The sequence below is a fragment of the Grus americana genome, chromosome 3, assembly GCF_028858705.1.
Source record: "Grus americana isolate bGruAme1 chromosome 3, bGruAme1.mat, whole genome shotgun sequence".
Taxonomy (NCBI): Eukaryota; Metazoa; Chordata; class Aves; order Gruiformes; family Gruidae; genus Grus; species Grus americana.
The window spans coordinates 83906467-83919700 of NC_072854.1; the positions used below are offsets into that span (position 1 = coordinate 83906467).

The following is a 13234-nucleotide window of genomic DNA, read 5'->3' on the forward strand; positions in this document are numbered from 1 at the left end:
GAAAGGCCCCTCTCATCAGTGTAGCTGGCATTAGAAAAAGGATGATATGCAATAAGACTATATGGAATGATAAGAATTTAATAGGAACTCATTTGTCACAAGAGGAGACAATGTGGGAGATGGTGACCTGAAGAAACCATGTCCTCAATCAGTGCACAGCCAAAGACGTAGACATGTCAATTTGTTGAAAAACATTTACCTAGGTATTTAAATAAAGGCAGAGAAATATGCCAGTCAGGAGAATTGCATACTGTATGACATTTAAAATACAAAAGAAATGCAAGCCCTAGGTCACTTTGTAAATAATACATTTTCTTAGAAGCTTTTAAGAGGGACCTTGACAGGCTTGAGAGATGGGCCTGTGCAAATCTCATGAAGTTCAACAAGGCCAAGTGCAAGGTCCTGCACATGGGTCAGGGCAATCCCAAGCAGAACTACAGGCTGGGCGGAGAACGGATTGAGAGCAGCCCTGAGGAGAAGGACTTGGGGGTGTTGGTGCACAAGAAGCTCAACATAAGCGAGCAATGTGCGCTTGCAGTCCAGAAAACCAGCTGTATCCTGGGCTGCATCAAAAGAAGAGTGACCAGCGGGTCGAGGGAGGGGATTCTCCCCCTCTGCTCTGCTCTCGTGAGACTGGACCTGGAGTACTGTGTCCAACATAAGAAGGACGTGGAGCTGTTGGAGTGAGTCCAGAGGAGGGCCACGAAGTTGATCCGAGGGCTGGAGCACCTCTCCTGTGGAGACAGGCTGAGAGAGTTGGGGCTGTTCAGCCTGGAGAAGAGAAGGCTCTGGGGAGACCTTATAGCAGCCTTCCAGTGCCTGAAGGGGACCTACAGGAAAGCTGGAGAGGGACTCTTTACAAGGGCAGGTAGTGACAGGACAAGGGGTAATGGCTTTACACTAAAGGAGGGTAGATTTAGATTAGATATTAGGAAGAAATTCTTCCCTGTGAAGGTGGTGAGGCACTGGAACAGGTTGCCCAGAGCAGCTGTGGCTGCCCCATCCCTGGCAGTGTTCAAGGCCAGGTTGGATGGGGCTTTGGGCAATGTGGTCTAGTGGAGGGTGTCCCTGCCCATGGCAGTGGGGTTGGAACTAGATGATCTTTGAGGTCCCTTCCAACCCAAACCATTCTGTGATTCCAAGAACGCCATAAAAGATAAAGACAGAGAAAGGCAATTTAATGATAAGGTTTCACAAATCAAGGTACTGCTAAATTACAGTGGAAATTTTTGCAGAGTGCACAGGGAGTCCAAGGTAGTGTTTAACAATTTAGTTTTGGCACGATGTTACTCCAAGTAGAAAAAGCTGAATTGGAGAAGATAAAAATTATTCTTGTATGTGTCCCAGTTCTTTCCATGAAGTCAGTAGAAAAATTGCACTTCAGAACACATGGTCACAATAAAAAGTAAGTTTTAAAGACAACTTTTTTAGTTATCTTTTGGAACCATTGCATTATTTATTCTAAGAGATTGCTATTCAGCAGCAAACATTCCTACTGAATTCATAATGTTTCTTAATTTCATAATTTTTCCAGTCCTAGCTCACCATTTGAGATGAAAGTACAGAGTGACATGCCGGTTAAAAACCAAATACTTACCAGTGTTGTCTTAATCCAGCAAAAAGCAGAGCATGAAATGGGGCTTCTGCTCCGTATCGTGGCCTGGAGAGGAATCTTGGGAGTGAGCAGGGCTCTGTGCAGCTTGGGAGAGAGGATTGGCGAGGCCGGTTGTGGCTCAGATTGCCGGGGACCTTTGGTGCCTCTAGTGAAAGGAAAGAGAGAGATGAGCATGGGGCTGGGAGGCTGCCTGTGTGGACATGGTGGGCTCCTCCACCAGCTGAAGCTCGATGGCCTTTAGATCAGTATAAACGGAGCTCCGGTTAAAGCAAAAAGGACCTCTTTGCTATGTTAGCTGGGTTTTACTCAAAAATATGGTAGCAAAAACCCCCTTTTTACAATGGCAGAATTGAGAAAAAAATATTCTCAAAAACAAGTCAAAAAAAGGTCTCAAAAAATACTCTCTTTGAGTCAAAAGAGAAATAATGAGGGTCAAATAAGCCCCCTCCTCCCACTCTCCCACAGTGCATGCAAAACCGGGTGGGGCCCTTCCCTTCAGGGCTGCTCCCCTCGCAGCGCTTCGGGGCCCTGGCTGACTCCTGCAGAGTTTCAAGATCCTCCAGATCTTTGCCTCGTCCCTGAGGATGGGCACTAATGTTTGCAGGCCTTCAGAACGCTGTGTTCGCAGCTCTGCCCACCACCGCCTTCCCGAGGGGACCAGGGAGGTGCAAGGAAAGCCATCACCTTCCACTTTGCTGCATGGCGCTGGTGAGGTCTTCACTGCAACAGCTGCATTTCAAGAAAGATAAGTTTAAATGGAAGAGAAAGGTATATCAGGAGTCCAGAAAGCACAGCGCTGAGGTGCTGGATTATGGAGTTTGTTGGGGATTCAGCTGTTGGGGCAGGTGCAACACGGATGAGAACAGTCTGCCCTTCGCTTCTAGGAGACGATGCTCACAGACTACAGCAAGGCTGAGCTTGAATTGTGTATCAGGGAAACAGAAAGGCTAATGAAGTGCTGGGACAGAGTGTGCGGAAGAGCCGCATCTTCCGGCACTGAAGATGGCTTAAGAACAGGTTAGAAATATGCTCGAGAGCCCGTATGGACTTGCTGGGCCCTCTTTGGCACTTTGACTTCTGTCCGTTCCAGCCTCACGATGCTTTGAACAGGTTTACAGTAACTTCTCTTCATGTTTAGTCTGCCTCTGATACTGCTAAATGGGTAGGTAGAATATTAAAAATGTGTTTTCTGGATTTCAAAACAAATTAAGAGAAACAACATTTTTGATACTTCCAGTTTATGTTTAGGAAGGGAGGGATGGATCATTAAGTGGAGAATGGCACTGACATAAGTAATTTTTGAGAAGTTACGTAGCTGTCAGAAAATGAATTCAGCTTTAGCATCTAAACAAACTTTGCTTTTAAACCAATACAGGGTTTAAATGATAAAATAAATTAATTTCCAATACTCAGGAAACTTTGTATCTTCTTGTAGGGGCCTTGATGCTCTCAGCAAGAAAGCGAAGTCTTCCACTGTCGATTTGCCTATCGAGTCAGTCAGTCTGAGCCTTCAGGACTTGATTGGCTACTTTCACCCCCCTGATGAACATTTGGAGCATGAAGACAAACAAAACAGGCTCCGAGCACTGAAGAATCGCCAGAACCTCTTCCAGGAAGAGGTACTTGTCTCAGTTTTGCTCCTGATTTTCCACCATGTTGTGTGCAAGCATTCTTTTGCAGTGTCTGTAGCGTTGATGTCTAATCTGGAGTATGTTTGCAGTGATTTTTTGTCCTGTAAGAGTCACACTATTTGTTATGTTTATAATCTCTTTAGATCTGTTGATTTTCCTGTATATTTAAAGAAATACATTTAAGGCCTTACTTCCTTTTCCTTTTTTAAAAAAACCCAGATATTAATATGACCTTGTGCCCTGAATTCTAACCATAATTTACTCCTTATCTGTGAATTAGTTTCTTCTGTTACAGTTTAATTGCTTGATGCAGAAGGATGTTTTTAATACGTAGGCTTTAAATATTTTGTTTAATATTGCCTGTTATTTCTCTGGTAGTGATAGTTGCCTATACTTAGTCAGAGGCCTAAATACCTTCCAGAATAGAAACTTGCCTAAAATTATGTCTGGAATACTGTTTATTTTTTGCATTATTTTGACCATCCTAAGTGGTAAATTTTTGTTATCACAGTCAAGGAAAACTTTTCCATAGGGATGGCTTGTGTGACTCCGCTTCTCTGACTCCCATGTATATATTCTTGTGCATTGCATATCCTGCCTTTCATGTTTTGTTTTCTTAAATTTCTGAAAATCTTATGTGTTTGCACCTAAACAATACTTTTTTTTCCCCTGACAATCTGAGCCTTTCCATTTTTAGGGTATGATCAACCTTGTTCTTGAATGTATTGATCGCTTGAATGTATACAGCAGTGCAGCTCATTTTGCAGACGTAGCTGGGAAGGAAGCTGGAGAGGCATGGAAATCTATTCTGAATTCTTTGTATGAATTATTAGGTAAGACATGTTATGGGTTTTTTGGATTGTTTTAGCCCAAAATAATACTCAGATGAAAAGAAACATGTACCTGTTTTAGTATAGAAGAGTTTCCTCTGTGTAGAAATTTAGGATACAAATTAAGCAAGATTTCTGCATTTCCAGGTCCTTTCATGTCCTTAGAATAAAATACACTGAAAACACTCAAAATATGTGATTTTTCTAATAATATTTCTTATGATAAATAATGTTTCTGACTTCAATTAAATGATTGATTGCTTTTCCATATCATCGTATTGCTGATATATCTTGTATACTGCCCAAAAATCTGTAAACAAAATATATGTGAATATGTCATTCCTGTGTTAAGGAGCCATGACATTACGGTCAGTTTTGTAGAAATCTATGATTTTTCACACATCTGGCTGCAGAATGTAGCATAAACCTCAAGCTTCTATAACCAAGACCCCTCTTATTAGTCAGTAATGATCAGTGACCCCAGCATTATACTAGGATATACCGTGCCATGGAAAGGTACACTCTTTGGATACAGTATATCCTGAAGGTCTTGTCCACCTGCAGTCACTGAAAACCTCATAATACCTTCTGTAGGTATCTACGTGTTATTGGTGTCCTGGTCAAACTTCTATTTAGGTGTAGCGTTTAATCACCTGAATTGTTTGCTCATCAGTTTGAATTGCATATGTCATTTATGTTCTACTATGACTCATTATATAGAGTTATTAATCCACTGCTATAGCTGCCTGCATATTCACTCCTGCTGAGTTGTTAATTGCCTACAAAAGGAAACTTTGCTGCCTAGGAGACCATTTTGTCAGTTCCTTACACCTCTGTCATCGGGTTTTCTCAGTGCCATAAGTAAGCCTAAATAATAACATTAACATTCACCTTAAGTGACTGAGGACAGTCCTGTGTCCCTGTCACTAAGCAGTTCTTTGTGCAGGCTGCACACGTGTGCCTGTGCTGCTTTCTTTCTGTAACAACACACCAGCTCTAATATGAGGGCCTGCTTGCCTTTAAACTTGCATGTGTTTTCGCAAAAGCTTGAGTTTAGACAAAGTCCTCCTGCAGGATTATTCTCTTACTTTCCTGAAAGACGTAAAGCATTTTATGTATCATTTATACTAAATCTTGCTCCTGAAAAATCTGGTATTGAAAAGGTATACAAGCGATGGTATGTTATATGCCAATTCCATTCAAAACGCCACAACTGAATATTGAGTTTGTAAAATAAAGTGAGTCAAGTGGTTAGGAAGTGCCAAGATGTATGTAGTGTGTATAGTTTTAGTTGGCTGTTTTGTGGGCGTGCATTGTGAAACATGATCACATACTAGTTTTTCTATAGGACCCATTCCTTCTTTCGTGCTCATTTATTGTTGGTACTTAAAATAGTTAGTTTTGTCTTTGCTACTCAGTGTGTGGCATTGAACCTTTATTTATTGTGAGCCTTTTAATTCATGTTTGGAAAACAAAGCTATTATCTTGCAGTTCTTTTGTGACATTTATGATTAGTAATCTGAATAATTAGAACTACTAATAAGCGTTCTGTTGGAAACTTCTGTTATAAGGCAAATAGAAGGTATTATCTCCCATTCACTCGGAGGAACAGATACAGAGAGAAAGTTAGGTAAAAAGACTCTACCAATGCTAGTTCCCAAATTAAGAGCTGTGGGATCTGACCTTTTTTTTCGGAATATTTAGCAGTATTTCATGTGTGCAAGGCATACTGAAAGCTTGCATTCCTCCAGTTCCAAAGGCACAGAAAATGAAATTTTAATGGCATGCTTCACTTCACATAAAATGTCTTTACTACGCAACAGCAAAGTGAGGCAACTGCAGCAGGAGTTCCGCATATAGTACTGTTACAAAGCTTTTTCATAGTCAGAGTATGTTCATCATCATGTGCTCCTGAAGAAGAAAATGATCTTGGGGGGAAAAAAGGATATCCAGCATATGTTGCACAGCCTTTGATAAAACCAATGGGGTGCTTCTGTCTGGCCCACTACCTTTTCTGTCAGAGGAAATAGAAGATGACACAGTAAATATCATTGAGACAACCAGAAACCATCTCCCCCGATCTCTCAGAGCAAAGAAGGAGCTAGCTGAACAGCGGCTGCTGTCACCTAACCACAAGCTGTTAGGGTAAAAGGTGGTTCCTGTGGCTGTGATTCTGGTTGAGGAGTTGCTGAGATCTACCACCTCTACGTGGTTGAAGATTGTAGCATGATGCATACACACAGGTTGCAAGGGTGACCACAAGTGGCATTTCCTAACATTAGATTGGTAGATTTTATGAACACTGTAAGGTAATTTAAAAGTTTTTTGTTTTGATGGTTTTTATAGTTGTAAGCTAAACACACCCTCTATTCACGTATCTCCAGTTCTGTAACTTGCAGCACAGTGACGAGGGAGTGAGTCAGCATGTAGGTCAAAAACAAGACTGAAACTTAGATCAGTCAGACATCAGACTGATTTCAGCTAAGAGTAATTTGTGATGATGGTACACTGTTGTCCTTTGTATTGTAATTCTATATGAAGAACTCTTTCAGAGGTAGATGGGAGTTTTTGCCCATTGATTTATGATATTTGATGATTGAGAAATTTTATGACTTGGCAACATGAATTATATTGTAGGTTCTTAAGTGGAGTGTCCAGATCCTTTCCCTCTTTTTTTCTCATGTAGTATGTTTTTCAAATTGGTATAGGCCTTTCTCATGTTAGCTTGCATGTTACAGCTCCATTCTTCACTTAGCTTTGCCAATGTCTTCTTTAAGAACTCTATGGGCTTCTGTAGAAAATGAAGAAAATATTTCTTGCTGTTTTTACTATATTTCAACAAAACAAAACAACCCCATATAGCTTTGGCTATCTTCATGCTTGCAAGCAACCAGATTGTTAAGTCTGAATTTTCTGAAGGTAGCTCAACCATTGGCAGGCAGAAAGGGTAGTAAATTTTATCTTTAACAGTTAAAATTTGGAAAAGATTCATGAAACTAAACTAAGCTTTCACAGTGAAAATGACACTAAATCTTAGTGTGAGCTTCTATCACAGCAGTACTACTGTTATGTTTTTACTCCCTCTGCTTCTCTCTTTACTCACCCAAATGCCTGTATGAATGCTTGAAAATGTGACATTGTGTAATGTGATTTTGGGGGATGTCTGCTTGCCTGACTCTGAGATAAAAAGATCATCTAGAAGGAACATTGGTAAAAATTTTACATCTTTATCTTTCAGTTGATATGTGCCAACTAAGTAAAGTGAATCTGCTTTAGACTTTTTTTTTTTAAAGGTGATTATTTCATGTATACTAATGCTAGTTATTTGATTTATTAAGAATCAATTAAAGAAATTATTGCAGAAATTATGGACTTTTAAACGTATCTAGACTAGGTCCAGAGAGTTAATGTCTTGATGAAATAAACTGACAACCTTTTAGGGTGTAGATGATGGAGTATAAAAGTCTGTGGCTGGGTTATTCATAGATGTAAGGGAGGGTTGAAGTTTTTGTGACAGTTCAGTTTGTTTTCTCTCTTGTTACATTAAGCACAGATCAGACTGGAGTAAGTAGTGGCTTGATTGCTGAATCATTTCTCTTAAGCCTGAAATTTGTGCTTGACAAGGCCAGAAAATTCCTTCTGAAAAAGTCTACTTGTCCTGTACCAAGTGTCGTTTCCATGGACTTGTAGTGAGAAGAAAGCACCAGCTTTTGTTGACTTCCCAGTCTCCGTGCCCCTCCTGTCCCCTTATGTTACTTCCCTAGCTGCATTATCTTCTGACAGCTAATGCTGAAGAAGCCTGGCTTTGATCTGGCTATAACGAATTTGTACATTGCTCTGTTTTGAATAATACTGGACCTGTACAGTAATTACATGGATGACAAATGGATGTTGCTTGCTCAGTCTTGCTTCAGCAAGCAGTACTTAGTTTTTTGAGTCTACTTTTATTTATGTGCAAACTGTGATGCCAGAGTTCATGGCTTTTGACACGTCACTGACATTGTGATATATTTCACTGTGACAAGAATGGAGGCATGTACAGACTTTGAACTGAGACTGGATACTATCGCATATAAAAATCGTAGAATCAAAGAATGGTTGAGGTCACAAGGGACCTTTAAAGATCATCTAGTCCAACCACCCTTGTCATAAAAAATTCCTTCCTTATATTCATTCTAAATCTACCCTCTTTCAATTTAAAATGTTTGCCATATCTCTACTAGGGCATCTGTCCTTCTTCTATTACAAATACATACAGTCACTCTGAACTTGTATTTGATCCTTCTGTATCACCAAAGAGTATGCAGGAGTATATCATAGAATGGTTTGGGTTGGAAGGGACCTCAAAGATCATCTAGTTCCAACCCCCCCTGCTGCGGGCAGGGACACCCTCCACTAGACCACGTTGCCCAAAGCCCCATCCAACCTGGCCTTAAACACTTCCAGGGAGGGGGCGTCCACAACTTCTCTGGGCAACCTGTTCCAGTACCTCACCACTCTAACAGTAAAGAATTTCTTTCTAACATCTAATCTAAATCGACCCTCCTTCAGCTTAAAGCCATTACCCCTTGTCCTGTCACTACACTCCCTGATAAACAGTCCCTCACCAGCTTTCCTGTAGGCCCCTTCAGGTACTGGTAAGCCACAATTAGATCTCCCCGGAGCCGCCTTTTCTCCAGGCTGAACAACCCCAACTCTCTCAGCCTGTCCTCATAGGAGAGGTGCTCCAGGCCTCTGATCATCTTCATGGCCCTCCTCTGGACTCACTCCAACAGCTCCATGTCTCTCTTGTACTGGGGCCCCCAGAGCTGGACGCAGTACTCCAGGTGGGGTCTCATGAGAGCGGAGCAGAGGCGCAGGATCACCTCCCTCGACCTGCTGGTCACGCCTCTTTTGATGCAGCCCAGGACACAGTTGGCTTTCTGGGCTGCAAGCGCACACTGCCGGCTCATGTGGAGCTTCTCATCAATCAATACCCCCAAGTCTTTCTCCTCAGGGCTGCTTTCAATCCATTCCTCGCCCAGCCTGTAGTTGTGCTTGGGATTGCCCTGACCCACGTGCAGGACCTTGCACTTGGCCTTGTTGAACTTCATGTGGTTCGCACGGGCCCACCTCTCCAGCCTGTCAAGGTCCCTCTGGATGGCATCCCTTCCCTCCAGTGCGTCGACCACACCACACAGATTGGTGTCCCCGGCAAACTTGCTGAGGGTGCACTCGAAGTCATTGAGTACCTCAGCCTTCTCCATATCCTGGGTAACCAGGTCACCCATTTCATTTTCCCTTGTCCCCCTTTTCTCACTAACATACCTATAGAATCTTTTCTTGTTGTCTTTGACATCCCTGGCCAGACTAATATCTATCAGGGCTTTGGCTTTCCTAACCTGCTCCCTGGCTGCTTGGACAGTTTCTCTGTATTCCTCCCAGGCTACCTGCCCTTGCTTCCACCCTCTGTAGGCTACCTTTTTTTTTTTTGTTTGACTTTGCCCGGGGGCCTCTTGGTGGATTTGCTTGACTTCCTCTTTGTTGGGATGCATTGCTCCTGAGCTTGGAGGAGATGACCCTTGAATATTAGCCAGCTGTCTTGGGCCCCTCTTCCTTCCAGGGCTTTGTCCCATGGTATTCTACCAAGCAGATCCCTGAAGAGGCCAAAGTCTGCTCTCCTGAAGTCCAGGGTAGTGAGCTTGCTGCGCGCCCTCCTCGCTGCCCTGAGGATCCTGAATTCCACCGTTTCATGGTCACTGCAGCCAAGGCTGCCCTTGAGCTTGACATCCCCACCAGGCCCTCCTTATTGGTGAGAACAAGGTCCAGCATGGCACCTCTCCTCGTGGGCTCCTCTATCACTTGGAGGAGAAAGTTGTCATTGACACATTCCAGGAACTTCCTGGATTGCTTGTGCTCAGCTGCGTTGTCCCTCCAACAGATGTTGGGATAGTTGAAGTCCCCCATAAGGACCAGGGCTTGTGAGCGTGAGGCCGCTCCTATCTGCCTATAGGGGCTTCATCTGCTCAGTCCTCCTGGTCAGGTGGCCTGTAGCAGACCCCCACTATGATGTCCCCTGCCCCAGCCCTCCCTTTAGTCCTGACCCATAGGCTCTCGGTGGGCTCCTCACCCATCCCCAGGTGGAGCTCCATGCACTCCAGCTGGTCACTGACATAGAGGGCGATGCTCCCTCCTCATCTGCCCTGCCTGTCCTTCCTAAAGAGCCTGTACCCTTCCACCCCAACACTCCAGTCATAGGAGCTGTCTCACCACGTCTCTGTAATGCCAATAATGTCATAGCCTTGCAGGCGCACACACATCTCCAGCTCCTCTTGTTTATTCCCCATGCTCCGTGCGTTCGTGTAGAGGCATTTCAGTTGTGCCCCTGATGAGGCTGACTTATTGGCTGGGGTGGCTGGAATGTAATATGTAATGATGTGACTTTAATGTCTGACTGACCACATCCTGGTTTTGTTTTTATTTCTTTAAAACTGGATGCTAGTCTTCTTCAGAGTAGTGGGCAAGAAAAGAAGCAACTGTTGGACATTATTTTTTTGTTTTCAATGTTAAGTGGCTGTGTGCCTCATTTAATGCACAGCTTTAACCGCTGAATATTAACCTTTCACAAACTTCTGCTGAGCTGCATTTATGAAACCATCTGTGTCTTATTACTGTTAACAAAGTTAAATTTATTGATGTCGTGTTAAGCAATGAAGTATTACTGCCTTCATTTTGTGTTTGTACCTGAAGCACAGTGAGATTATGTGACTTGCCTGTAATCAATAAAAAAAGTCACTTAACAGAAACAAGTGTTCCTTAGTTCTAATCTGTGTTGTTTAACAAGATGCTCCTCCTCTTAGGATTCCCAGGTATTTTCAAATAACTATAGTAATGATTAATTAACTATGTAAGATTTCAGTGTATAGAATTTTTTATCGTATGATACAGCAAGAGAAAGGTGGCTTTTTTTTGTTTGTTTTGCTTGTTAGGGGTTGAGTTTTGTTTGTTTCGGGTGGTTTGGTGGTGGGATTTTTTTGGCTATGAAGCAATTGGATTGTGGTCACTTTCCTCGTGATACACAGCCATCAGTGCAGTGACTTGTTTGCAACTAAATCTAAGATTGCTTTTCACCTTTGCAGATATAGTTTCATATCATGTTGATGTCATAAGTCTGTAAGTTTAACCTTTTATAAATGAAACACTATAAAATCACACTTGCAAGATAATATAGTGAATTTCCACAGCAATAGAACATATATTTTAAGAGGCCATTGCCTCTTAGCAGGACCAATGGTCTCTGCTGCTGAAAATAGCCATAGAATTTTCAGGTTAAAATAATTTATTGGCAGAATTGGAAAACAATCTTAAGAAAAGCGGTCTGCGCTGTTCTACACACCAAACTGAAATGTTAGTACCTCACTTTTTTTTTTTTTTTTTTTGAGTAGAACAGATGCTTCTTTGAGAGCTCATGTGTATGCGCATCCATGGAAGCGCATGTATTCGAGGACAGGGCAGGCTTGTGGGTGCCCACAGTGTTCTGAGAGATTTGTAGTCAGTTATACCCACCAAGTCAGTGCATGCATTCCATCTGCTGCAATCTTCAGTTTGAAGCATGAGGCTCAAACACTTTCAAACCAGTTACTTCCTCCCTACAGCCTTGTCAGTATGACAAAAAGTTCCTGACATTTATCTTGTTTTAGTTGCTATTATTCTTCAACAAAGGTATTGTATCCATGAAAAATAATTTACGTTCATCGCCTATGTTGTTGGCTTCACATTCTGCTCTTCCAATATTTCCTGTCATTACAAGAATACTATTTTACAGAAATTTTATTTCTACAGTAGCAGCTGACTGCTGTGGTGTCAATACTGGCTACTTCATGTAGAGCATTTTGCAGGGATTATTGAGATGATTATAAAACCAAAATAATTTGAATATCTTAAAGGCCAATTTGATACCAAGAGTAATTTTTATGCTTTAATCTAACCATCACTCACATTATTTCAATTTAAATCAAGAACATCAATAATTAAAGATTAAGAATGTATCTTACTGGATCCTTCCTAGAAAGATAAAACAGGGATTATTTTAGTTTAAATGGACTAATAATTGTGATTTCTTTTTAAAATCTTTTTTCCTCTCTCTTTTTCCAATAGCGGCTCTGATTCGAGGGAATCGTAAAAACTGTGCTCAATTTTCTGGATCTCTTGATTGGTTGATCAGCAGATTAGAAAGATTGGAAGCCTCCTCTGGTACGGTTTTTGCATTTTGATTTTGGTTGTAGTTCTGCCTTAAGTTCTGGCAGTCTTTCCTTTTTCTTGACCAGCTGGTTGTAATGCTATCTTTTAATTCCGGCAAACAAACCATTTGGTGAAACAGTTGTTCTACAGTTTCAGTTGTATTAAGTTGCTTTCTCTCTGTAACTAGAAGTGAAGAGAGAAATAGAGAAATATAAGTAATACAAATTGGAGAAGTTGTACATGTAATGCTCAGTAATGTTAACATATGGAATAATAACGTAATAAAACCAATTTTGGTTTGAGACATTTCAACTGTTTTATATAGGTCATTAATATAATCTAGAAGCGTATTTTTTTGTCATTATACAAATCTTAAGTTGCAATATTAGGAGAAACTACTAAATGTTTAGAAGAAATGTATTTGGAGTATATGTTCTAGTACACAAGTTGAGAAAATTCTATAAGTCAATAATGAGTAAAAAGTAGTCCAGTGGGGAGAAGAATAGTAATCAACCGAGAAGCTAACCACAATTTTGTAATGCTTGTGCTACCACAGACAATCTCAATTACAATAGTTTGTTTCATTTTTTAAAATGCATGCTAATGTTAATGGATTTCTAATTTATATTTTGCATTGTAATTTGACTTTAAAAACATTGCAGTATAAGTATTTGTGATGCTCAGAATTGTAGTCCAACAAATTTAATAGAAGCTCTTATATTAAATATAATAATAGTTTTTACTGTAATGTCAGATAGAGACTTCTCTTAACCTGTCTCTTTTTTATTGCCTGGTTCTAGCTACTGCAATTGATATCCCTTGTCTGATATTATTTGATCTTCTGTTTCTAGTTCATGTTTATCTTCTCACAGTAACTGCAGGTATCAATTTAGATTTCAAGAGCTAATTATTAATAGCACACAGAAGGTATTTTGAAT

At 41.1% G+C, this 13234-nt stretch overlaps 1 protein-coding gene across 7 annotated transcripts in view; it reads left to right on the top strand.

The window, feature by feature from the left end:
• The window catches only part of RYR2 (ryanodine receptor 2), a 428642-nt gene that overhangs the window by 209467 nt on the left and 205941 nt on the right, over positions 1–13234 (top strand). For all 7 annotated transcript variants that reach the window (XM_054819177.1, XM_054819181.1, XM_054819182.1 and 4 more), the window contains 3 exons: positions 3051–3234; positions 3944–4079; positions 12213–12308. In XM_054819177.1, coding sequence (XP_054675152.1) covers positions 3051–3234; positions 3944–4079; positions 12213–12308 — 416 coding nt within the window. The remainder of the gene's footprint in view (positions 1–3050; positions 3235–3943; positions 4080–12212; positions 12309–13234) is intronic.